Raw genomic sequence first — 27,134 nt, forward strand, 5'->3', positions numbered from 1 at the left:
AACGCTTTGCTCATCAGAGTGTAGCAAAGATTCAAGCACATTCTCCTCCAATTGTAGCCGATTGAGTATGGCAGGCTGCTAGACTTAATGATTTTGCAAAAATGGAACAGAGGCTGCAGGCAAGTATAAAAAGTGAGTGCTTGTCAAGACCAAAAAAAAAGGCAAGAAAAAGAAAACAGAGCCTAATTGACGTGTAAAATTCTGCAGAGCACAGTGCCATCTAAACTGCCAGCTCTCTCTTCTAGTCTTCGCCGGAGGCCGTGCTTCTTCTGTTTATTCATCAGGATCTTAAGGAGCCACCCATATCCATTTGCTGAGAGAGATAATGTCAGATGGCACTGAGAAATTTTCCTGTTATGAGAGAAAACGCTTCCATCGGGGAGCCTAATTATCATTATCAGCCTTATTAAACTAAACTATGAATTTTGCATGAGAACGTGTCACTCTCTTTCTCTCATTATGACACAGCTACGTCTCTAACCCTAGCAATGCAATCCGGTGTTAAAGGGGAACTTAAAGGGGGTTTTATCCATAGAGGACTCAGATTGGTAGCACAGGCAAGCGAAAAAGCCTGCAGTCCTTGTGTTCCTGTTCCAGACAGAACTAGTCTAGTTGGAAATCAAATGTAGAGGCAGAGAGGATATTTCACTGCTGGGATGCAGGCTGCAACGCGTGTGCAAGAAATTTTATGACTGGCTTCTTTTTTCTCCTTTTTTCCAAACCCTTTTTCAATTTCAATCTCAATCTCCCTGCTTGTTACACATTTATGGCTCCAAAGCAACCCTCCGTGTATAATGAATTTGCAATATTTTACCGCTTTATGCACCTACACATTCTGCCCATATCATATTTAATGTCTGGAGAGACTGAAATTGATAGGAATCTGTCCTGGGCTGGCTGAGCTGAAACAAACAGCGTCGTGCATGGTGTCGCAATGCCTATTTTCAAATCACAATTTAATCCATTTATTAAGATGAAATGGGGTAGTTTGGTGCGAAGCAATTTTCCTTTTCTTTTGTTGCGCCATGCAGAACAATTACCTGATGAAAGTCCAGGGCATCCATCAGCAGCTCAAAGCTTTTTAAATCCTGCAGCTGATGAAAAAACCCATTATCACATTGCTGGGCTTCACATCTATTTTCTAATGATTAAACCAAACCGAAATACTTTTTTTTCCAGGGAAAAACACAAATTGAAGGCATGCTGGGAGATGTTTGCCCACCTTTATGAGCAAACGTGGCGGTGAGGAAGCTCATTGGAACGTTGGAATGTCTGGAGTGAGGCAAATTAGACAAATATGTAGGAAGATGGCTTTTTAACCCTTAGAAGTCACAGCAGTCACAATAAGTCTGATTTATAACAAAAGCAATTTATCACCAATAACACTTTATTTGAAGGCCACCTACGCAGGGACTACCTAACACATGATCATTTAACAATGTACTCAAGAAAGCAATATTTGAGCAGTTAAGAACAGCTTATGCCATCATTTGGAACATGATGAGATGCAGGCCTGGGTGGTATCCCCTTTTATTACCTCAATCTACCTTCATTCCCTGTGCTGCTGTCTTGTGCAGCATTATTTAAAAAATGAAAATAATTACGAAGTAGTTTGCATTCATGGTCAGCAAATAGGTGGACACAGTGCTGCTAACTAGAACAGAGGAGCTGGTAAGCATTAGCATAGCTAGAATGATAACAGCAGCTCCCAACACAGAACGTTTGAGCCTGGCTAACTAAAGCACCGACGCAAATTCAGACCATAATGATTAAAATCTGAGAGAGTCGAGTTCTTGTGGAGACGACGTTCGTCTGGCTTCAGCCAACAATGTGACGCAATTGCGGAGAAAACGAACAACTGCAGACGTCATGCGGAGGCTTCCTTCTCCGTGTTGCGTACATGACAGCTGGGCGAACTCCACGGACAAAGACGCTACGCGACAAAGCCTCTGATTGGTTGGTAAAAAAGAGGCGTGCCATAAAACAAAGGTGGACAACTTTGAGGTGCTTCGGCTTTGGCAGATACACTAATATTTCACTGTGAAACGCACGTTTGTTAAATAAACAATGAATGTCTCCTAAATGTAAGATGTTAAGTCTACTTGTTAGTACTACCTAGTATTAAGCACAGGTTCACAAGAGGACGAGGCTGAAGTTGGCCTTCTATTCACCAGCTTCTTGTTCAAATTTTCCCCATTCCACCTTACATGGTGGCAGTATTCTGAACTCAAACGTCGCCATAGTTAGAACTGTGAAAGAATTGTTTTCCAGCAGTCATGAAACTTATCATAAAATGTCATAGCGTCACATGGAGCATCCGCAACAGGCAACGCGAAACCGCTGAAAGTATGCAAGCTTGTAAGCTCGCAAAGGCGCTTTCAGCTTCGCACATCCCTCGAGAATTTCGTTTTGCCAGAAGTATACTGGGGCCTTCAAGCAACTGGCACTGAAGGGGTAGAAAGGCGAATTTACACCTGTTCTGTGGGTTTGGTTCTGAAGATTGATCGGCTAACTTAACGTTATCAGGCTACAGACCCAAAACGTACTGTTTCTGATTCTGACTGCTTTGCTGAAACAAATTTAAATAATAAAAACTGATGTCAGAGGGAGCAAAAGTTGAGCAAGTGGTGTTGGAGTGACAGAAAGCCAAAACTGAACCTGTTCTGTGGTGTTTGGGACCGCAGCATTTTGGCTAAGTTAACAGTCCAGCTTAGTTTAGGGCTCCTAAACTAAAGTGCATTTAGTTCTGTTATAAAGCGTTCTCAATCAATGACCTAATTAAGAACCATCTTGTATCTATTCCATGAAAGATTATGATGCCATCACACACACACACACACACACACACACATCATCTAAACCGCTTATCCTTCTGGGTCGCGGCGTGATGCCATCAAACTAAAATGAAAATTTTAATGCATATTTTCATTTTAGTTCGATGGAAAATTATAATACCAGGGGCAGACAAAGAGGAGGCAGGGGGGAGACACCAGACTGCTATAGCATAGAGCAATTCAAATGCAAATGGGGTAAACAAAGACCTATAATTACACTCTTATTATAATTGCTAAATCATGCTTTATAGTCAATAATAAAACACAAACACAAATAATGTCATTAACGTGAATATTCAGTATAGAGATTCAATTGAGCCTATTACATTTTTCCCACCGTGCCACTAAAATTGTGCGTTTGACCTGCATGTTATAAATTTTTTAGTAAAATACTTCAATAATAGTAGCGCTGTCGCCTCACAGTGAGAATGGCCTGGGTTCGATTCCCGGGTGACCAGGGTCATTTCTGTGTGGAGTTTGCCTGTTCTCCCCGTGTCTGCGTGGGTTTCCTCTGGGTTCACCGGTTTCCTCCCACAGTCCAAAGACATGCAGTCAGGCTGATTAGATGTGCTAAAATTGCCCCTAGGTGTGAGTGTGTGTGAGATTGTGTGTCTGTCTGTCTGTCTGCCCTGTGATGGACTGGCGACCTGTCCAGGGTGTATCCTGCCTTTCCGCCCAATGACAGCTGGGATAGGCTCCAGCACCCCACCGCGACCCAGAAGGATAAGCGGTTTAGATGATGTATGTATGTATGTATGTACTTCAATAATGATAAATATGATGACAAGAAGAAAAAGAAGGACTATTAGTCAACAAATGATTACAGTACAGCAAAGAGGTGCTTCCAGGACTTAAAAATGTCATTTTTTTTTCTATAACCATCACACAACCTCCAAAATATTCTAAAAGCACCCCTGACTCAATTTAGACAAGTGGTGGTAAACAGCAAATCAAGATCCTGTACTTGTGTGCGAAAGCAGAAATACTCTTGGTAGGATATTATGAGTAAAAGATCAGAGTGCAAGTCCTTTATTGATATTTCTACTTGAGTTAAAGTATAAAGGTCATTTTGTTTGTTATTGTAAATTATTAAACTGTTAGAACTTTGATGAACAGACTCTATAAAGGAGAGCTGTGTAGCTACAGACATGAACAACTGAACAGGTAACTGAGTTAGCAGTTCATTACTGCAGCAAGCTGATCCCAGTTGAAACATACCAACGCTGTCAGAACAAAATCTTGCATCCTTTACAATAGTAGGAAAAACTTTATTAATGGAAGTTAATGTAGGAAGATTTTTTCCAAGTCTCTTTTTGGAGCATTTCTATTGGTCTACTCATCATGCAAAAATAAATAAATAAATAAATAAATAAATAAATAAATAAATAATTTGAGAGAGATATAAAGTTTTGCATGACGATATAGAACTGCTAAACGTTGTTCTTAATTAGGCCTCTGCCTTGTAGGTTTCATTACTTTGGAATGCTTCATAACAGTGTTATAAATGGAACAAATGTTTAAAGGGGAATTCCACTGATATTTTAAAATTTCTGCATAATTTAATTATTAAGATGTAAACAAAGTAATTAAACGGATTTGGTGTGAAATGGTTTATTTGATGTGAAATGGTTTATTTGATGTGAAATGGTTTATTATTGAGAAACTTACCAACTTTCTTTTTAGTGGTGGCGTCTTTACAAGGAGATGTCTACACTGCAAATATAGCTATTTTGTTTATTATCTTAAACCTACATGGGTCTTTGTGTAGTTTTTATATGTAACATTGATAATGGAGGGATAATTGTAATTTTGAAAAATCAGTGGGATTCCCAATTAAGGTCCCTTATACCAGTACAATGCCACTTACTACATAAATCACCTCATGTCATCTTATGAAAAATTCACATAAGCTGTTCATCAGTACTCAAGCATTGCTTTTAAAATATGCTCCTCAGTGCTTATGCATGTGTTTTCAGGCCCCTGTGTAGGCAGCCTTTAAATAAAGGTGTTTTACCACAACACAAATTCTGTCAAAAGTGTACATAACACATTTTCAAACCATACCACACTTGTGTTTGTCAGCAGAAGAGGAGATATTTTATAGATTAGATTATTTTTTTTCAGTCTTGCTTCATAGAAATTGAAATCAATCTTTACATTTTTGCCACATTTTTGTCATTTCCTGACACTGAAACAAACACAAACAAACAAGATCTAAACTGAATTGTAAATGTAATTCACTGTGTAATGCACTATGTAATTAAATGTCATTAGGTTTAAACATAGCAATAGAAGAGTAACTACAGACCTCTAAGGGTTAACTGTGACAGTGTCCGAAATCCCTTCTCTTGATTATGTGATTAATAAGTTCACAAGAGGCAGAGTTTTACTTCCGATTAACATCATAATTAGCAAACACAGATGCTGTCTTTTAGGATTTATAGCGTATTCTGTGAGTATTCGAGCGTTTGCGCACTTAACTTATGTCTGCCCCCCAGTCTGAATATATTACGAGACACAAACTCACCCTGCATAACTTTAAAGCACACATAGAGAAAGAGCTCCTGAAGGCCCAATAAATTTTTACAGCTTTCCCCCACCATCATGATGTGAATCTATATGGAAGCATAAGGGAAAGGGCCCTCGTAAACGAACTTCATCTTCTTCCAGAGGCAGTAGAAACTTCTGCAATGAACAGCATGATCAAACATGGTCAGGTTTTTACTGCACGCTCCAAATGACTAGAGGTGGACATTCTGTTGAGTGAACCCTTACAGCTAAAACGAGATGAAAACGGACGTAGTTCAAATCGTAAAAGTTGAGAAGCATTTTTTATAGTAGTCCCTACATACAATTTTCCCTTATTCCAAATTCTTTTTGCACCAGAGCTACAGTGAGACGACCATTCATTTATATGATTTCCTGTCAAAACAGCCATGAAGCCAAAGATATTCACTGTCAGGGTATATTTCTGAAAAGATTAGATATAAAATAATCCACTTGCAAAAACAAAAGCAAGCGAAAAACCAAGAGTTTCCAAAACAGGAGTTCAAAACATTACTATTAAAAAAGTGGTATTACAGAGAACTTGAGTTGGGCCTCGGGTTTAAAGACGAGACTCAAGATCATAAAATAACGGTCTCAGTTTCATCTTGGCATCATCGTCTTGTTTCAGACTCGGGGTGAAGTGATGTGTTCTCAAGACCAGCTGAGTGTGATTCCTCCTTCTGAGGAAACTCAAACTTTCTATCATCAACAAAACCTTCCAACAGAATAAAACAGTCCTTTCTCTATATGTTTAAGCACATCTGTTGGTCGCTGGTTGAGGATTTAATTGGTGCTTTCCATGGCGGCTTAACTGGATATTACTTGTTTACTGAAAATCACTGGTTCCAAAATTCAAACCTTCCTCAGGGGAAGCTGGAAGTGTTCTTATTACTATGCTTTTCATTTAAAAATAAAAATGGATGTATGTTGTTTGGTTTGTATTCAGTTGATTTTAGGTGGTTTTTAAAGAAGGGACAGAGAATAATCTTAACCATTATTTGCTTACAAAAGTTGCAATGCAAAATCGGACTAATGAGACTAATAATAAATAATAATATTTGTAAGGTGTATATTTAATGTTAGATTTTACTACAAACATCATAAAACAATATTATTCATCAACATCTATCATATATATTGAAGGATAATGAATATGCAACAAAAAAATTCAGATTTCTTCTTTTTAGTTTTTACATTCTGAAAAAAATCTTAAACCAGTCTAGGTCTAGTCTCGGTCTCACCACTTGTGGTCTTGGTCTTAGGTCAGACTCGGCTACTATCATTTGTTAGTCTTGACTCAGCCTCAATGTGTCCAGGTCTCGGTTTTGGACTCTGACTCGCCTCTAGTGGTCTTGACTACAATAGTAGAAAAAGGGACTCCAAACATCGGTGCAAAACCTGGTGGACCACCAAAACTGCCACAACCACATAAACAGTGCTTAAAGCTTTCATCTTTGAGAGATAGAAGAAAATCAAGCACCACTGTTGCTTTAGAGTGTTCCCGTCCATCCATTCACTACGAGAAGACAACTCAACGCTGCGGGTCTGAAAGGATGTGTAGCCGTCAAGAAGTCACTATTGAGAAAAAGAAATAGATAAAAAAAGAACAAAACTAATCAACAAAGAAGATGCTGGTGTTCTCAGAAAAATGGACTGTCCCCCAGTCCAGACCTCAACATCACTGTGAAAGGGGTTGCCTGGATCATACTATACCTCAACTATGGAGGTGAAGATAAAATATCCTTGAACATTTCTCTGAACAACTGAAAGCATGTCTTCTAAAAAGGAATAGAAGCTGTACACTGTAAAAAGTGAGAGGTCAGCTTAACTCAGAATGATATAGTAACTGATTACATGACTTTTCTTGAGTTCACTCAACTTGACGACACACAACTCAAGTTTCTTAGTTGAGTCGAAAGTTCTCTTAATGTTTTTAGTTCTGCATCTCAGTTATGTAAATAAAATAAGCTTGTTTTTTATATTCATCTTCCCCACCAGCCAGAACTCTCTCCATCACACAATCCTGCTAGACATTTTTCCTCTTGACTACAGGCTTATGGACGGCTGTGGCATCGCTGGGGCTCAAACTCACAACCGCCCGTTGGGGTGATGGCTCAGTCCACTGCACCACCCAGGAACACATGAAGCAGCTCAGATTTTGTATCTACAAATGTTGAATACACTGGAGGAAACATTTCTTATTTTAACTTTAAAGCAGGGCGTCGTCTCATGTGATGCATCTGTCTAATAATTCATCCCAACATCAGGAGGTTGTGAGTTTGAATCCCAGTAATACCACAGCTGTCCATATCCGGAAGCCCAAGAGGAGAATATGCCAGATGGGACTGTGTGATAGAAGGAGCGCCAGCTAGTGGAGAAATTGAGTAAAAAAAAGCAAATTCAGTTTAGTTTATCTAACTGAGATGCAGAGCTAGAAACAGTAGCTGGGAGAATTTTAGACTCAACTAAGAAGTTTGAGTTAGGTGAACTCTGGTTCCTTAAGTTGAGTCAACTCAAGAAAAGCCATGTAATCAGTTACTAAATCATTTTAAGTTGAGCACACCTCTCATTTTTTACAGTGTAGGGAAGCAAAGCATGGACACAGTAAATAACGAAAAACCTGATGTTGTAGAGTTGTTGAGGCTTCTGTGTAATTTTCTAAAAATCTTTTCTACACATCTTGAAATACAGACTGTCTGTTCTTTTCCTGATGCTGAAAAATGAATAACTTGTACATAATGGCCATTTAGACCGGAAATTATATATAAGAAGTGTCGTCTTTTGTACAGTACTGTTTGTAGTGCAGTATAACTTAGGTACAATGTGAAATGAAATGGCTGGAAATTCTTTAGCTTGAGAGGCCTTTTTGATTTTCCCTAAATGGATGCCAGCTCAATCTACATAGCTCAATCTATGATGTGTGCTTCAAGACCAAGGGCACAAGGGAACAAGTCCTCCATGAATGAATGATTAACGATCAAGGCCAGCAGCGCTGTGTGACCTCAAAGGTGGTCACGGCGTGAGCACTGACCCTCTAAGATCCAAGGCCGACTGAGATATGGGCGATCGTGAGCTCTTCGAGTGTTTTTTTCCAGCTACCGAACTCCGCCCATGGTTGGCTAAGAGTTATTGTTGTATCCATGTCACGTCTCTCAGAGCGCGATTCATCACACAGCAGCGACGGCGGCCTCCCTCTGCAGCTTCTGATCGGGCGGGGAAGATGCATGACTTACCCCGGAGGTGCAGCCAGGCACAGATGCAGCTGGGCACCTTTGATTAAGAGCATCTTAGCGGCGGGAAGGACAGAGGTGAAGCTACTCTGCGACGAGCCTCTCCTCGCGTTAATTAGCATTCTAGCTGACAGAGAGGAACTGAAGACTGGCTGGGTTTCAAGTCATACTGTGCTCTGGTTTGAGGGGAAAACTGTGCTGCAACTGTATCTTAAAAGAATGATCCAGTGAAACATCACATTTACACAACAGATCAGTCAAGACTGGGGTCTGAAGTCGGAGTCTTTAGATTCTGAACGAAGCGACAAGGCTAATGTATCTAATGTAGGTAATGGAAGCTCATATCCCACCACTTCGCACTGTGCAAACTACACAATTAAATCATTCAAAATGTGGTGCACTGCTAAAGACAGCAGTAGTAGCCCTCCTGAAGCTCGAATTTCATCTGTATATTTGAACATTTTTATAGATAGCAGCGCCATGTAGTGCCAGAAACCGATTACTTAACAACTCAATGCAGTTTGAGGAAATGAGGAAAGTGGGTGATGATCATAGATATACATTCCTAGATGCCGCGTCGTCTGTCTGAGGCGATACTTCTGCATGTCCGCCATGTTGGAGAGGTCAAGATCCGCTTGTAAATAAATTCACTTGTACTGAGAGACGATGAGTCTCAGGATTAAATCAGCCACAACTTCCTTACTACTCAACCGATTTTCACCAAATTTGTTTTGTCAAGTCAAGTCAAGTCAGCTTTATTGTCAATACCACAATATGTACAGGACATACAGAGTATTGAAACTGCGTTACTCTCAGACCCCATGGTATAGCAATAACATTAAACAGACAGTGAACAGGAAATGTGTGAATTCAATGGACACTAAATAAACACTAAACACTAATCGTAAAAATAAACACTAATTGTAGAAAAATAGACTAGAATAATAAAAAAATAATATAAATATAAGAAGGTCCCTGAATTTAACAATAAAGTGACATAAGTAACATAAGGCACATACAGATTGTTATAATCCTCAGACACAGATTAATCCAGGCTGCACGGATCTGCTCTCGGTAGCTTTTATTACTTTAATAATTGATGGTGCTAATTAGCCGTCCGGACCAGCAGGAAAGTATTCAGTCTGTACCTGACGTTAAAACTGAGTTTAACACGAGAAACAAAATCAGACACATCAGCAGATCCATCAATGTGTGAATCACTTCTAATCTTAATACACATAGAAATAAAACAAACCCCCCAAAACACAGTAAGAAGGATGAAGCTAAAGTTGGCTTCCTATTTGCCAGCTTTATGTTGCAGTTTTCCCGTTCCACCTTAAATGGCACAGCAGTCACTTTCTGGTGCCTGAAGCTGCACCATTTAAGGTGGAATGGGAAAATTCGAACAAGAAGGTGGTAAATAATAAGCTAACTTCAGGTTCGTGTATAAAGGTGCTAACATTCATCTATTATGAATATCTACACGGATTAAGAAATGCTATAACTTACCGAGCTACAAAGCTTTAACCATCACTGTAAATAAATAACTACTACATAAAGTTAAGATCCCCTGAATAGACTATTAAATTAAGTAATCTTAATATAAAACCAGAGGAAAAACAATCACATCAACAGGTTCTCTGTGCCTCATTAACCACACGACCATATCTACACATAAACACCACACAAACAATACACATCACACAGACATGAGTGTGGATCACTGTGTTCCCTTCGTTATATAATCCTATCCCACTTTCTGAGTGTGATATTCTTAAAATAGTGTAATTTTGGACAGTATCTTTCTTAAACTGCCGCTCTGTAATGGTACTGAATGCAGTCCAGCAGCGATGTTGACCTCCCTAAAATGGCAGCATCGTTGACGTGCCTTACTGGACCCAACGTGGCATCTAGGTATGTATATCTATGGTGATGATTCTAACGAGCAGTTTGCATTACACTAACTGGAGTGGCTTAAGCATTAGCCTTGTTGCTCCCATCAAAAACTAAGCAAAAACAAACATGTACTGTCTGTATTATCTTAATGTGCTATGGGAACAGTGGTAGCAGTGCAGGCAGAAAGATTTTAACAAATGTGTAAAAGGCATCCACAAAGGTTGGGATGTCTGGTGTGTAAGCACTTTCAAGACAAATGTTTCTGTTGATGCCATTTTTTAAAGCAGTCGGAACAGAACTGCTCTCTCTCCATTCCTCTGTGTGCTTGTTGTCAGTTGACCCATGTAAAAGAAACAAGTAAGCTTACAGTGACAGAAGACCCCCTTAACTGAGAAACAGCAATACTAGCAGTTTAGAACTGTGTAGCAGCCCAATGCAGGGGTAAAAACAGTGTTAACTGATGGAAAAGAAAAAAAAATGCCATTACAGTTTTCAGAGCAAGTGGACACTATAGAGCAGTGAGAGATTTATGGTCTATGGCAGAGGGTCCCAAAGTCAGTGCTTGAGAACCCACGCTCTGCACTATTTCATGTTGATTTTTGAGGTAAACAAGAAGGAAATACAACCGCTTCAGCAAACTATTTTAAAAATAAATGGCAAATGTCAATGCACAGTTAACTTAGATTTGATTTGATTAACTTACAAATATAGAAAAAAGTAAATAGTAACTGTTGCATGTGCAAAAAATTGGACAACCTACTGAGTCAGTAACAAGTAAAACCTCCACTGGCAAATTTTACAGCTTGCAAATTCTTTTTCTAACCAGCTGGAAGTCTTTTAATTCTTGTTTTAGGAATTTTCACCCACTCTTTTTTGCAGAATGGTTTTCTGGTTCTGTGATCTTGGGCTGTCTTACATGTACAGCATGTTTAACCCCTGTGTGGTGTTGGTGTGTTTGTTAGTCAGTGGTCTGGTTGAGTTCTCCTTTAGCAGCTGTAGCCAGTCAGCAGCCTGTCCATGTTGTCCACCCTCACACACACACATATACAAACACATACACACAGACCACCACACTAACAGCAGGCCATGTAGGAGGAGAACAGAGTGAAGGACACAGCACCTCCACACTTTTACTCCCCCCGGGTTCACCCAACACCACATGTGTAATATAAATGTGTGGGGGGTGAACAGAGGGAAGGCACTGAAAATGGGTTATTTTATATGTTCTTCACTGAAAATGAGCAAAGGCCAAGAATCTGAGGTTTAAATAATAATAAGTCACATATTTTTTTTCTTTTGGTAAACAATGAAAATGGGTCCCACGGACCTGAACCCCACACAAGGGTTAAGATCTACCCACAGATTTTCAGTGATGGTCATTCCAAAAGCTTCAGCTTATGTTTCTTAAGAAAGATTTAAGGGGGGGTTTTTGGATCATTGTCCTGCTGTAGAAGCCAGCCTCTTTTCAGGTTCAGGTTCTCAACAGACTTTGTAACGTTTGCTGATATTTCATATCCATTCTTCCATCTACCTGTGCAATGTTTCCTGTGCCACTGGCTGTCCCACAGCCCCAAAGCATAACAGATCCATTACCGTGATTAACAACTGGCGAGGATTTGGTGGACAAAAACGTTTATCACTTATTTATTGTACTTTTGCTAAAGTAGTCCTACTTTATCAGTCAACAGCTCTTATTTATAAAATGCCTCTGGCTTATCTAGATATTTTGCATTTTGGGACAGTGGCATTAATTAGCTTTAATTTCAGCAATTCAAGGTTTGAGGAACCAGATAATTTATTATGCTTAAGAATAATCATCAGCTGACAATTCCCAATGACAATTATTGACCTGCCAGAAAAGACATATTAAATTATTTAGGTTCTAAGATGCTACAATGCAACAGTGTCTAAACATTTTATGTTAATCGAATATAAAATAAAAAATTGTGAAAATATAAATGTGCTCCAGAGTTTGTGTTTACTTCTTTTCACTACAAAAGTTAACAAAATATGTAAATTGGGGTGCCCTGCACCTTTTCCCCCTCCTTAAAGCCAGCCTGTCCCAATGTATTCTACTTTATAATTTCTCTGTGCATTAATTTTACCTTTCTAGAGGAAGTTGAAATGTAAAAATCAATTATTTTTCCCACCTCTTTCGCATAGCTAACATAGTAGATGTGGATATCTTGATGACTAACTTTGTCTGTACTTTTGTCATTTTTTATTGATAACAGTGCAATGCCAGAAACCACATAAACAAGCCTGGTAGAGATTACTTAATGGAATATTTCAGCATTTTTCTTGAAATGTTTCTTGAACTTAATCTCTATCTGCTGCTTCTGTAATGCAGTCAATTACCATGGACACCACCTCTGATACATTTCCCTTTCTCTCTAGAAAAGAACAAAAAACTGGTAAAAAAGCTGGACTATTCTTTTAACAACTCAACGTGGTGTGTGATGATACCACACTGCACCCCAGGACAGCAGCGCTTCAGGGGGGTGCTGGTAGAAGTAGCTGGTGGTTTGGGTTTATATGGTGGTGCCAAAGTCATTTTCAGCTTTTTAGGCTGCAGATTTAGCTGCTGAATATGCGCAAGGCTCTCCACACAAGGGCTGCCAAGAGGATAATGCATGCGTTGGACGGGCACTGCGAATAAAGATTCCCATCAGCTACGCTCGTGTTCCGGGTGACTACCCTCTCCCTGAACCTCCGACAGACCGCCTGCGCGGCTATTTACAGAGGCATCTGACAGAAGGACGTTTGGTGCACTCATGCCACCTGTGGCTCAACTGCAGCGGTCTAGGTTTTCTTCTCCCAGTCTCTCTCTCTCTCTCTCTCTCTCTCTCTCTCTCTGTTTTTCTCTCAATACCTCTCTCTCTCATTCATCTACCTGCACCTGACATGGCTCAGATTTCCCATCCTCGCTAATGAGATGTCCAAATCCGGTTTAGCATGCTAATGCGCTTAGCATCCCGTAACGTCTCTGTGGAACGTTCCCTCACAACAAGGTTACGCAAATCCTGCGACCGACGGGGGGACGTGCCGGAGGGGACGTGGAGCAACGTTCAGCCCATGTAGGAAGCACTGGAGGCTCATCTGGGCCTGCAAGTCCTTTCAGCTGAACTTCACTGGGATGGCAGCTTCGTTGCGAATGACATTGAATCGCACCTGTGGCAGGTGACGGACGCCTGTCTGTGTCGGACATAAAGAAAAAAAAAAAGGCCTGGAGCGACAGCATGGGAAGGGCTTGGCTCTCCCCTCCTACCCCCAGCCCAGGGGAGGCGGCTATAAAAAGAGTCGAAGCCCATTCATGAAGAGGACCATTGATTCGGTTAATTTTATGCCGGAAAATGATTTCCCCGATGGCCACTCGCGCCAGGACGCATTGTACGTGGAGAAAGAAGCCCTAAAGCTAACGATAAAGCACCACGCGCTAGCTGTTTAGGAGCGCTGTTTGGAATTCATGACACTTTTTACTTTGGCCCTGATGCCTCAGGCTCAGAGGCAGAGCTAGAGAGAGCAGGTGAGAGAGAATGAGAGAGTGAGAGCAGGAGAGAGAGAGAGAGAGAGATCACCTATTAAAGTAATGCTTACATCATCTTTAAAGCAAAAATAAAGACACATGCAAGTTTCTAATGCATATTTTTCCATATTAAAATTTTCTTTCAATAACCCCATGTGGTGAATCGAAGGCGGAAAAGGCTTGTTTGACGATTATTACTAAAATGCTGTCTATGTGGTTTTAAGTTGTTTGTACAGCAAAAACATACTTAAAGCCACAAAGGCATAAGCTACAAAAGGACAAAGGGACTAATGGGCCTCTCTGACTTCTACACAACCTTATTGTTTTAAGGCAACCTCATATTTCTCAAACGGTGACTTTATATGGGAAGGAAATAATAATCTTAACACACATAAGTGTATTAATATAACATTTTGAAAGGTTTCACTTTAAAATAAGACTACCCTTTCTGTAGATAGTCTTATTGTAAGGGTTTATTGGGTCCTAAACTCTTTAAACATAATTAAAAAAATAGAATATAACCCATTAATAAAAAGGTCAAAAGTGAGATGTTATATCTGGCGTGAGATGTTATATCTGGCGAATATGAATATCTGATGTAGCTGACAGATATAATGCTGATTGATGGAGAAGTGATCAGCAAGATCTGAGGTTTAACTGTACAGATGAAAGTGGGCACACTGTGTGACAAATAACACCTAACTGCTGTCCTTTTTTATTTGTGTTAAAACAATAGGTTGTTTATGACCTAACAGCCATTAAAAACTAATTTTAAACTATGCAAAAAACCTTCATAAGGGTAGTCTTATTCTAAAGTGGTACCCAACATGCTATTGGTCCATCCATCATGAATTATGAGTTCTTACAACAGCAACAACATTCAAACTATTGAGAAATTGATGACATTTTCATGTAGGTGTGTTCGTAAGGCTACATGACACCTACATAAGCTTTACACAACCCACAGAATCATTTATAAAGGCTTGTTCCATTAAGTATCACTGATCACAAAGACTGCTTTTGTCAACGAGTCTCCTATTTCAGGTGACATCCATTTTTTCTGACATTTGGTTATGTTATGACACTTTTTGAAATTACATAGCATGTTATAACAACTTATTTTGAGGTGTATTGAATATCACAGTGACATAAATGACAACAATGTGACATAGGCTAAATCTAATAAATGGTAAAAATTAAATTTGCCTGAGGGCCTCAAAAAAAGCTCACTTTTATTCAACCAGCCTGACCTGGTATGATATGTCATATTATCAGTGTCACTATGACAGTATACAACGTAAACATTCTCTGTGTAAAATTACAGTCAATTACTGACTTCTAGTTGCATTACTTTTATAGTCTTTTGCTGTAGCATATTAACAGTAAATAACAGTAATAATAATAAAAAGAATAATTAATATTAATAATAATACAAATAATAATAAGAGAATGAAATATTAAAATTCTTTAAAGCTCCAAAACCTATTGCAATCTTTATGATAAATGTTGCCCATTTACAAAAGTATATCACTGTTGTTGGAACAATATCTCCATCTCCATTTCTCTCCATTCTCCATCTCATATCTCCATTTTTGTTGTTTTTCAGTTTCTGACATAATTTAAAAACGCCCATTGTCCTTTACATTGTGTGTAAATTTCTCGATGAATTGACTAAAAGAAATGGCTGAAAATGATTTGGAAAAAACTCTGGTTCCACTGACTTACATTAAAAGTAAAGTAGGTTTTTTCTTCTCCTGTAAAGTTACCATTTTGGAGATACGAGGTTTTGTTCCAACAGCAGCGATATGTAGGTCTATGCCAGTTGCTTATATATGTGTGTTGTGGCCTTATGAAAACCGCCTTACAGTAAAATGTTGCCAACAATTCACATCATGCTGTAGATGTGCCAGTTATCACAATCCAAACCGCCCCTTGGAAGGCTGCCTGGGTTTTGCAGAGCAGGTGAGGGGTCTGGGGTGGGTCAAGGGGGTCTGTGCGCATTTGTACATTTGAGTGGGCGCGTGTTTGAGAGCGTGCTCTCTCACCATCTGTTTTGAGCGTCAGCGGCGTCGGCGGGCTCAAGACCCTGGCGTTGGTCACGGTGTTCTTCACCAGGCAGATGTAGCTGCCTACGTCCGAGGGCTGCACTTTGGAGATGTACAGATTGCCCGTCTCCTGCGAGATGAAGCGCCGGCTGTCCTCCGCCACGAACGAGGGGAACTCGTTGAACACCCAGCTGTAGATGATCTCTGAAGGGGGTAGAGGAGGGGTGGGGGAGAGCATACAGATGAGATGGATGAGCAGCATTCGCGGAGGCTCCCTGAGGAGGCCCTGTCTCTATCCACAGCACACCTCACTGCCCTCGCCAGACACAGGGGGCCACAGGGGGCCACAGGAGTCAGTTTCAGAGCACTGATGAACAGGTGATGTTTATTAATTCTGCCTCTCTAATAGGTACACAGCAGAGCACATGGTGCTAGGTTCATGTGCTCTGTATTCTTATTATCTTCTGCACCATTATACAGAAGTGAACTTGCTTCTAGTGCTGAAAACTAGGGCTGTCCACTACACTGAGATGCCAGTTTATTAGATACACCAACCTGGTATTTACATTCTTGTAAATCTGTTGTGTCGGTATGAGTGGATCAGACACAGCAGTGCTGCTGGAGTTTTTAAACACTGTGTCCACTCACTGTCCACTCTATTAGACACTCCTACCTTGTCAGTCACTATTCTCAGTCCAGCAGTGACAATGAGGTGTTTAAAAACTCCAGCAGCACTGCTGTGTCTGATCCACTCAGACCAGTGCAACACACACTAACACACCACCATGACAGTGTTACTGACCACCAAATAGTACCTGATCTGTGAGGGTCCATGGGGGTCCTGACCACTGAAGAACAGGGTAAAAGGGGGCTAACAAAGTATGCAGAGAAACAGATGGACTACAGTCTGTAACTGTAGAACTACAAAGTGCACCTATACAGTAAGTGGAGCTGATAAAATGGACAATGAGTGTAGAAACAAGGAGGTGGTCATAATGTTATGCCTGATTGGGGTACAACTGGCATTTCCATGGTCTTGAATGCATAACCAGTGAGCACATATGATTGGATTTCATGACTGGAGGAAGAGTGTCACACACATTTACTGCGTTAGTCTCTTGGTCATTTGTCGACTAAAATGTGCTGCAAATCTTCATTTATGTTCATTTACAAACTGCGACAAAACGTATAGACCTTACAGAGCACTAGCTTGTAAACAAACAAAAGAGAAGGCTGTCCTTGACCACTGCTGAAGGTCATTTGAGTAATCAGATTACAACGCATCTCCCAATGCAATGAACCCTATTCACATCTTTACTTAGTGCTGACCAACTGGACCACCGAAGGGGCATCTTAACCCTTGTGTGGTGTTGGGGTCTGTGGAACCCGTTTTTTTTTACCAAAAGAAAAAAATATGTGATTTATTATTACGTCAACCTCAAACTTGTTGTCCTTTGCTCATTTTCTGTGGAGAACACATAAATTAATTCATTTTCACTGACTTCACACTGTTCAACACAACAAAAATTTATAGTACTCATGTGGTGTACTATAATAATAACAGGTAATAAAAGTGTGAAGGCGCTGTGTCCCTTGACTCTGTCCATCTCCTACATGGCCTGCTGGTGAGACCTCAAATCCAGAGAAGACAACACATCCCAAGAAGCCCAGCTTCTGCAGCCAGAGACAGATTCAGGAGGAGGAGGCTGGAGTCCCTTCAGCCCACAGACCCACAGAACAACCATCCACAGGAGCTGAAGTCGGTGTGAGATGCTGTTGCATATGATATGTCTGACTTTCTCACCTTGACCAACTATAATGTGTGTGTATGTGTGTGAGAGAGAGAGAGACAGACAGAGAGAGAGAGAGAGACAGAGAGAGAGAGAGAGGGGAGAAAGAGAGAGAGAGAGAGAAAGAGACAGAGGGAGAGAGAGAGAGAGAGAAAGACAGACAAAGAGAGAGAGAGAGAGAGAGAGAGAGAGAGAGAGATTTTTCCACCCATACATTGATATTGATTTTGCTCCTTTTTTTGCGATTCATCACAAAAAACAGACAGCACTACTGTTTATAGATATGAACTAACAGAGGTAAGTGGTAAATACTAACCATATATGCTGTCTTTACTGCTTGTAATTGGGGTAAAGTAAACATGGTATTTTCACATAAATGATTAAGGCTGTGTTGATTTAAAAACCTAATAATGCGGTGGATCCACTAGACCCGCAAACACTGACTGAGTAACAAAAATATGAACACCACACAAGGGTTAAACGGAGACATTATACGACCTGTGACTGCAGTTTAGTCAAGAAAGCTGCAAACGCAGACCAAGAATAAACACAAGAACTATGGGAGCACACTGTCACTGGCCATTACAGCAACACTTTGTGCTCTGATGGGGAAAAAGAGGAAAATATGCCAACATTTGAGGACCTTTAATTGGACAAAGGCCATTTGAACAGACCACAAGAATCAAGTGAGTTTGGTATCATATTCAGTGCATGTTTGATCTGGACCTACAGTTAATGAGGCCTCCCCTCGCTTCACTGATCACAAGAAAGGCTCTTCATATCTAATGTATCCTGGAAAATCATTTGGCCAACTTTCAAGTTATAAGTTATTCATGATAAACAGCAATGGGTAGAAATCGTCCGGTGGTGTCTGACTCCGGCATGCAGATGTTTACACATTCTTTATCATGTTGAGTTTGAAATCAAAACACAAAAGCAGGCTTTCGACGCTGGCCTGGATTAGACTGTGTGCTTTTGGGCATTACTGGGACATCAGTTATGTTGCACCAAATAAATCAGAGCAATATCATTTGTTATACATCCTCATATTTATGCTAGTTGCCTTACGTCGACTAGCTACAGTCGTCGTAGCGTAGACGAAGACAAAAAAAGACAAAAACGTCTCCTAGCCCATCATCCAGAGAGACTAAATGATTATTTTTTTTCCCCTGCCAGGCCAATTTATTCGCAGTATAATTATCGCATGAATTTCATAGACCATTGATTTCTTTTGCATATCAAATGTGCTCGCCCGTCCAGGTGCCGCATTGTGGGGAGGGTGATTAATCACTGAGAAACTGCAGCGCTTTTAAGAGATTCAAGTTCAATTTTTCAGACACAAGGCCCTAATGTCACCTGAATAAACAATGAATATTTATCTCATAAACAAAATTCAAAAGGACTCCTTCACAAGAGGCGTCTGCGCAGAATGTCAAACACTGTGAATCAGTCGTTTGTGTGCGGAGCTTCTGAGCTCCAGGCTTTGGTGTTCGCCTGATGTTTTTGCTGTTTTTTCTCGCTAATACCCTGGAACTATCAGAAATGGCACCACTGACAGCTTTCTGGAAGGTACAATTATTGTTCATTATTGTACTGTGATTGCAATTTCTCATCGCAGCAGGTCTATTAAAAAGCTTCTCATGTGTCTTAGCCTTCTGTTTAGTCACTTTCTAAATTCTCAACAAATACTCAAGATTGACATGTCCCTCGTCAAAGCAAAGTGCTTCTCTTAGGTGTGGGTATAAAAAGTGAGAGCCCCCAAGGCAAAAGAACCATGAACCTTAATAAGGATAATAGTAATATTTGGGTTAGTGAAAACTGTGTTAATGTTAGCTAAAAATGGCTCGTTCATGGATGTTTCAGTCACGTTTCAAATGAAAATACAGCAGCTTCTGCATCTCCTGCTGTCTAGTTTGCTGCATCACACACTAATCAGGCATAACATTATGACAGCTCCTTGTTTCTTTGCTCATTGTCCATTTTATCAGCTCCACTTACTATATAGGTGCACTTTGTAGTTCTACAGTTACAGACTGTAGTCCATCTGTTTCTCTGCATACTTTGTTAGCCCCCTTTTACCCTGTTCTTCAGTGGTCAGGACCCCCATGGACCCTCACAGAGCAGGTACTATTTGGATGGTGGATCATTCTCAGCACTGCAGTAACACTGACATGGTGGTGGTGTGTTAGTGTGTGTTGCGCTGGTCTGAGTGGATCAGACACAGCAATGCTGCTGGAGTTTTTATTTTTTTTATCTTTATGTTTAATTATAAATTGAGCTGCGTATTTAATATCAGATATTTTTAAAACTCAAAATCAATGTAAACTGAAAGCCCTTTGTTTTTAATATGAAGGCTAAAAGCAGAGATGTAGTATAACAGTAGCGAGTGGGTTTGGGTGATTTTGGAGCTGATCTCTGGCTGATGGACGGTCACAGGTGGATGAAATCACTCTGGATGGTGAAGCAGAGTCTGATGAGTGATCGAATTATGAAGGCCAAACAGCAGATTAATAAAATCAGAATTTTATGTGATTTTCTGAGCCAATTTACTCACTGATGCTGACATCACAGCTCAGTGATGTCATGCTTGCTAGTTAGGGGTGGGTCTGCTGAATGTCCTGATATGTGAATCATGTTTGTGTCTTAAACCGTTCTGAAGTTATGAAGACTAGAAATGACCTACCGTTTTGCCTGCAAATTGCTGTCATGTTCTTAGGTGCCTAAAATTTTACACAGTACTGTATATACATAAACATAAAATTGTAACTATACCATGATATAATCTTTTGGCCATACCTCCCACTACTAGTTATATAAAAAAAGAAAATATCAGAAAAGTAATAATCTTTGCTGATGCAGCATGGCTGGCAAAGCAGTGTTTTGTCCCATACAGCGGCAGCCTGCATACGGCAAGCAGCAAAAAATAGGTTTGCTTCATGCACGAACCCAAAACTGCACCACCACGCCGCCTACCGCAGACCACGGGTATAACAGGCTATGCTGATTAATGTAAACCACTGAAAGAAAACATTCTCAACATGTTATTTTCCCTTATGTTATTTTCTTAAGGTCTAAACCATGTTCATTGTAGAGTTTAAGCAAATGGCATAAAGGTGAAACCGGTTACACTCTCACCTTGACCCCTCACTCCTTTGTTTGTATTGAAATGACCCTTTGTCTCACGACCTTAAGATGATATCACCCCCCCCTTATCTTTACCCCCTACATATTCTCCCTCTACAACCCCTCCTTAACCCTCCTCAAACTCCTTTTCCTCCTCTTTCCTCCCCCTTAGTTTTCCATGCATATAAGGTCCTTCCAAAATATTCTTATCAGACTGGTGACCAGACTGGACTGGAGACTGGACTGGTGACAGACTGATGGCCAAGCTGTGCCCGTGCATGACTGTCTGCATGCATGTGAAAAAGACTAGACACTTGATACTGCTGATTGACTGTTGATCGACCGAGCTGTACCCATACTCTGTTTGTGGAAATAACGCTGAAGCTCCAGTCTCCTGACTCTTCCTGCCAAATTTCTAACACCACTCAGCATTGCAATCACCTCTTCTCATCAAAACTACTGTTTGTTGAGTTTATAATAATTATTTGTGCTCTTCAAGGTTATGTCTATTTTGGGTGATGTTCCTGGCTCAGCTTCTGGCACCCACAAGATGGCAAAATCCATGTGATGAAACAACGTCAATCTATCACCCACATTCAGATTCAAAATAGATACAGTCAACAATGTCTGAACAAAACCTCGTATCTCCATTTTTGTTGTTTCTCAGTTTTTGACATAATTTGAAAATGCCCATTGCCCTTTACATTGTGTGTAAATGTCATGATGAATGGACCAAAAGAAACGACCCAAAATGACTTGGAAAGAAGTCTGGTTCCATTGACTTCCATTAAAAGTAAAGTATGTTTTTTCCTTCTCCTGTAAAGTTAGAATTTTAGAGGTTTTGTTCCGACGGCAGCGAATTGTTAAGCACAGACACTGTGATGTGGATCAAAGCAGATGCATTAATATATCATACAGTGACAAGTGGCTAAATAAAGAGACTCGTACTCTGTGAGTTGAGTATCAGGACTCAGTCTTGGCTGAGACAGGAGGTCACAGTGACTTTCGTCTGTGCCGCGGAAGAACTGATTCTTCAAGGTGACAAAACAAACACCTCATCTCCATTTTCGTCTCTGCGCAGTGCTAGACTAATAAAATTGAGAGTAATATCCTGTTTACATCTCAGTGATTTCAAATTATTTTCAATTACTTTACCGCTTTAATTTTTACAATCATCTCCCCATATTAATGGGGCTGTACCCTCCTACAAGCCGTTCTAGCAAATGAAAGACAAATTAACCTCCAAGTCTGTTTATGAGTCCTAAAATAAATTTCATCTGCTTCCTCACTTTCAGATCACACTCAAACAGTGATTAACCTCACGGACAAACATTTAAAAGGTGTAAATTAATTGCTAAATGAGTATAAAAAGCCAAATATATGCTTTGTGTTTCTGTCTGTATGGTGGTCAGTTGACCTAGAGGGTAACTGTCTACGATTCCCACCTATTCGGCCTCGTAATTAATTTGTGATGTATACTGATCATGTTAAACTGTCATGGGTTCCTGTGTCATTTTCTCTTCAGTGAAACATCTAACAGTTTGCTCTCTTAGTCTCTCTGTGTCTTCACCCTCTGTCTTTGTAGGAAAGCTGTAGGAACATTTGGCATGATGGAAAATCTGTATTGGCATTTTCACAGGCCTAATTCTGTAACACAGAAGGAACTGAATAATGTTAACTTCCTCCACATCACCTTTTAATGTCAATCAAATGAATAGTTACAGGAAATCATTAGACCTAAAATGCCCTGCCTTTGAATAAGCAGCTGCTTTCACCCTATACAAGCAGCACAAAGGCATATTTGCCTTTCGCACATGTTGAAGAGCTCAGACAAGGAACCACCCAGCAAAGCTTACATGTACTGGTATTACATTAATTCTGACAGCACAATAACTGTATCATTTCACTGAACATGGGTTCCTAAGCAATGACTGATTTACAGCTAAACGTTTCTACTTTACGTCATACAAGAACTAAAAAAGAAGATTTGAGAAGAAGAATCTTCTAAAAGATAATATTTGTCCTGAAGCCTTTTTGGTCAGATTCTGAAAAACAGTATGGCAGCAGGCCCACATCAAATTCCAAACCTGTCGTTGCCCCTAAGTAAGCTTTCTGCAGTGATGGAAACTGGAATTTGCCAGAAATGAACAGAATACAATTCAGCAAACAAGATGGGCTATGAAATGCTTTATCGATTGGCTGGAACAAAACCACCTGAACCTGATGATAAAAATGAACCTGATGTGAAAAGTTTTACGGCTCTACCCAGAACAGCGTAGTTAGTTTGTTTATTTTATATTTTATATTTGTCGGATATCCATCTTTCTCTACTCTATTTCTCATGAAATAAGGGTCCAAAAATGATCAAACCTATATTTTCTCATCACTGAGAGGAACAAACTGCAACCAGGAATATTTAAAAAATGATCATCACTAAATTTGAGTGAACTTGATGTTCAGTGGGACATCTAATCATCTGATGTTAAGGGGACATCTAAAAAGTCAGAGACCAGGTTGAAATTACTTTATTTTCTAGTGAAAACATCCTTTGATCCTTTGTACAACATATTCATTTGTCAAGAGATTTCTAACACTGGAATTAAATATAAAACAGTATAATAATAATATATTAACAGATATGCCCTGCGATGGACTGGCGACCTGTCCAGGGTGTATCCTGCCTTCCGCCCAACGACAGCTGGGATAGGCTCCAGCACCCCACTGCGACCCAGAAGGAGAAGCGGTTTAGATGATGTATGTATATGTATGTATATTAACAGATATAATAAAAAAAGGACTCCTAACAACTGTGCAAGACTTGGCAGACCATCAAAACAGTAAACATCAGATAAGTAGTGCTTAAAGCATCGAGCAATCAAGCTCCACTTTTGCTTCAGGTCTGAAAAAAATCATAGGTGTTTCTGTTCATCCCACTGTGGGGAGACAACACAATGCTGTGAGTCTGAAAGGGTGTGCTGCTGTCAGGAATCTATTACAGAAAGAAAGAAAATAGACAAAAAAAGAAGAAAAAATGCAAATAAAGAAGCTGCAGGTGGATTTGTGGATTGGATTGTGAGAAGCGGAAAATGCAACCAATTTCTAAGACTGAACTTTGGAGGGGGTGGAAAAATATCCCTGCACATTTCTTTCAAAACTGAAAGCAAGTCTCCTGAAAAAAATGGAAGCTGTAATAAGGGCAAATGGTAGACATGCTAAATGTTGAAAACGTATATTATATGTAATTGGTGAGGCTTCTGTGCATTTTCTGTTAAATATATATTTTTCTGACACTGTAAAATAACCAACTTGTATTTAATGGCAGGTTTGACTGGAAATGAAGTAAACAAAATGGTGGTAAGACTTGAAAAGAAGTCTTAAAACTTCAACAAGACTGATGTCATTAATCATTACACAGAAATATATTTTAAGATTTTAATATATAAAGGGTGGCTTTAGGGGGTGTAATTACTCTTTAAGTCTTCTGAGACACGAATCACTTGAGATGAAAATTTCTATCGTGATCATGTCGTGATGCCCTCTGTCTCTCAAACAGCTGTTCTGTCTCTGTTGTCTGTCTGCCAATCCGACAGGCAGTGTGTTGGCCAGCTTATGGGTCCTGGCTCTGAAGAGCACTTGGCAAAGAGCCTCGTGTGAACGCTATAGCAGCGAAGCACAGCTGATCTTGATGGAAGTAATGACAAAAAATGAAAAGAAAGAAGTCTGTGGATGATGAAACAAAGGGGGAAGAAAAAGAGCTACTGCATGTACTGATCCATTAGAGGACGGCATTTAATGTGAGAATTCCAGATATGCCTGGGGAAAAAAAAAAAACGGCCCCCCACACTGCTTGGGCTGTGCATGAAATAATTGTCTGCATAGGATTTCTTTTCATTTCTAATGATCCAGTAAATTTGAGCTCCCAACGCAGACGCCTGGCTGTGAATGTGCTCCATCGACCGAGTAGCCAGGGATAGGTTAACAAGCATAGCCAGAAAACTCTCCTCTTTCTCAGAACAGTCCCATCACACTAGTTAGCAGCCTGTAAATTGCGCTGGCAAAGTCACTGGTGACACCTCCTACTGTTGTGCTGTAATGAGACTAGGACAGGACTGAGCAGTATGGCTATTTTTACAATAATGAATTTTAGGGATGGGCATTTCAGACGAATTTGTAAGGCATTTTTCGAAAAATATCCCAACCCTCCAACACACACCTCATTCATTTGAATTGGTGTTTTGCATTGCTGTGTAGAAGGTTTCATTTATCTTTTGGAAGGAGTTCCATCACTGCGCCTCAGGTGACAAAAAGCATCCAAAAACTCCAGTGTTTTAATGTTTTAATAAGATGTGTCTAAGTGTGACTGTGACTTCCAGTGTCTGAGTCTGCTCTATCTGTCTATCACTACATTAAATGCAACACAGGACAAAAAAAACACCATGGTAGGTGACATGTGGCTTGGAATGTACACAAACAAAAAAAAAAAACACTCAAGATCACCTGTTTTCATTTCATAGCCCAGTCACATAGTAACTTATTTACTACACACCTTTTAACTCAAAAACAGTGAGGGGTTAGAGTTAGTTAGCTGACACCAAACATGACACATTCAGTGAAAAATGTTGAAAGTTTTATGCCATTAGATCTATAAGAGTAGAGCAGAGTGTAAAATTGGTCACTGGTAGACTTCAGACAGCTGCAGCAGTCTTTCTGTTCCTTGGACTTAACAGATTAGAATGGGCAAAAACCAAAGATTTGGCCGTAATGAACACTGATATGCATGGAAGAGAAAAAGTGAGACATTCAAACCAAACAATACTACACTGTAAAGCATGATGGCGGTAGTATTATGCTCCGGGCCTGTTTTACTGTCATTGGAACTGGTGCATTGCAGAAAGTGGATGGAATAATGAAGAAGAAAGATTGACTCAAAATTCTTCAGCACAACCTCAAATCATCAGTCTGGTGGAATCTTGGATGACCTTTGTTGGGAACTGTTCTATTTTCTAGTTTCTTTTTCCTTTGCTTTATAGTTGTTGTTCATTGGTGAGCATGTTAATGTTAAAATGATGTTCTGTTCTTGTGGTTTGAACAAGCAGATTGTCTTTTACGACACTTCCTAAGGACAGGAACAGAGCACTCGGTTTACGACACTAATGTCTCTACAATCGGATCTGAGTCCCTGAGAAAGCCAACCGTGTACTTTTACGACAGGATTCATGTCTCTGAGATCATCCACTCTCTCTCTTGGGGTTGGGGAGATTTAGAGTATAAAGCTCTGAGTCCAAAAACTGGTCTTTAGACTGGGCGAAGATTGGCAGAGATGGACAGAGCACAGAGCATAAATCATATTTTCTGCGAACCCTGGTCTCCCGACTCTCTGTCTGTGGCAAGAGCAAAAACTGACATCACATTGGATGTTCCAACAAAAAAATCATCCAAATGTTATAACTGGTTATGGAATGACAAAATCAGGCTAAGAATAAGCTTTTTTAATGGCTTTCCCAAAGTCTTGACCTCAGCCTTATTAAGAATACTTGGACTGTACTGAAAAGTCAAATCTGTGCCGGAAAAATAAATTTAGCTGAGCTTCACCAATTCTTTTGGGGTAGAGTGGTCAAAGATCCAACCAGAGTCGTGCCAGAAGCATGCTTGCTATCAAAAGCCTTTGATCAAAGGTGAAAAGAGCTAAAGGTACATGTAACTAAATGTTGGATGTGCTTTATGCATGTATGATTTTGTCACATTTTCAGAAAACCCACAATAAAGCTATGAAAACGCAAATTCGTAGAAATGGTTTTTGGACTGGGGTGGGCGATTTGGCAAAATTACATAAAAATACTTGAAGATATTTTGTTTCACAATATTTAGTTTTTCTGAGATATGATATGCATGGAATATAAAAAAACAGAACCATCCATCCATCCATCCATCATCTAAACCGCTTATCCTTCTGGGTCACGGTGGGGTGCTGGAGCCTATCCCAGCTGTCATTGGGCGGAAGGCAGGATACACCCTGGACAGGTCGCCAGTCCATCGCAGGGCAAAACAGAACCAGTAGAGCCTCATTTTAAAATGCTATCTTTGGTGTTTCACATACTCTCTTACATTAAATACAATAAATGAGGACTAATTATGCTCTACTC

General features: G+C 40.0%; 1 protein-coding gene across 1 annotated transcript in view; it reads right to left on the bottom strand.

The window, feature by feature from the left end:
• cntn5 (contactin 5) overlaps nt 1-27,134 on the bottom strand; it is a 355,095-nt gene that overhangs the window by 116,574 nt on the left and 211,387 nt on the right. The window contains exon 7 of the mRNA XM_036585173.1: nt 16,079-16,282. Within this exon, the coding sequence (XP_036441066.1) occupies nt 16,079-16,282 (204 nt within the window). The remainder of the gene's footprint in view (nt 1-16,078; nt 16,283-27,134) is intronic.

This window comes from Colossoma macropomum, unplaced genomic scaffold (assembly GCF_904425465.1).
Source record: "Colossoma macropomum unplaced genomic scaffold, Colossoma_macropomum, whole genome shotgun sequence".
NCBI classification, from domain to species: Eukaryota; Metazoa; Chordata; class Actinopteri; order Characiformes; family Serrasalmidae; genus Colossoma; species Colossoma macropomum.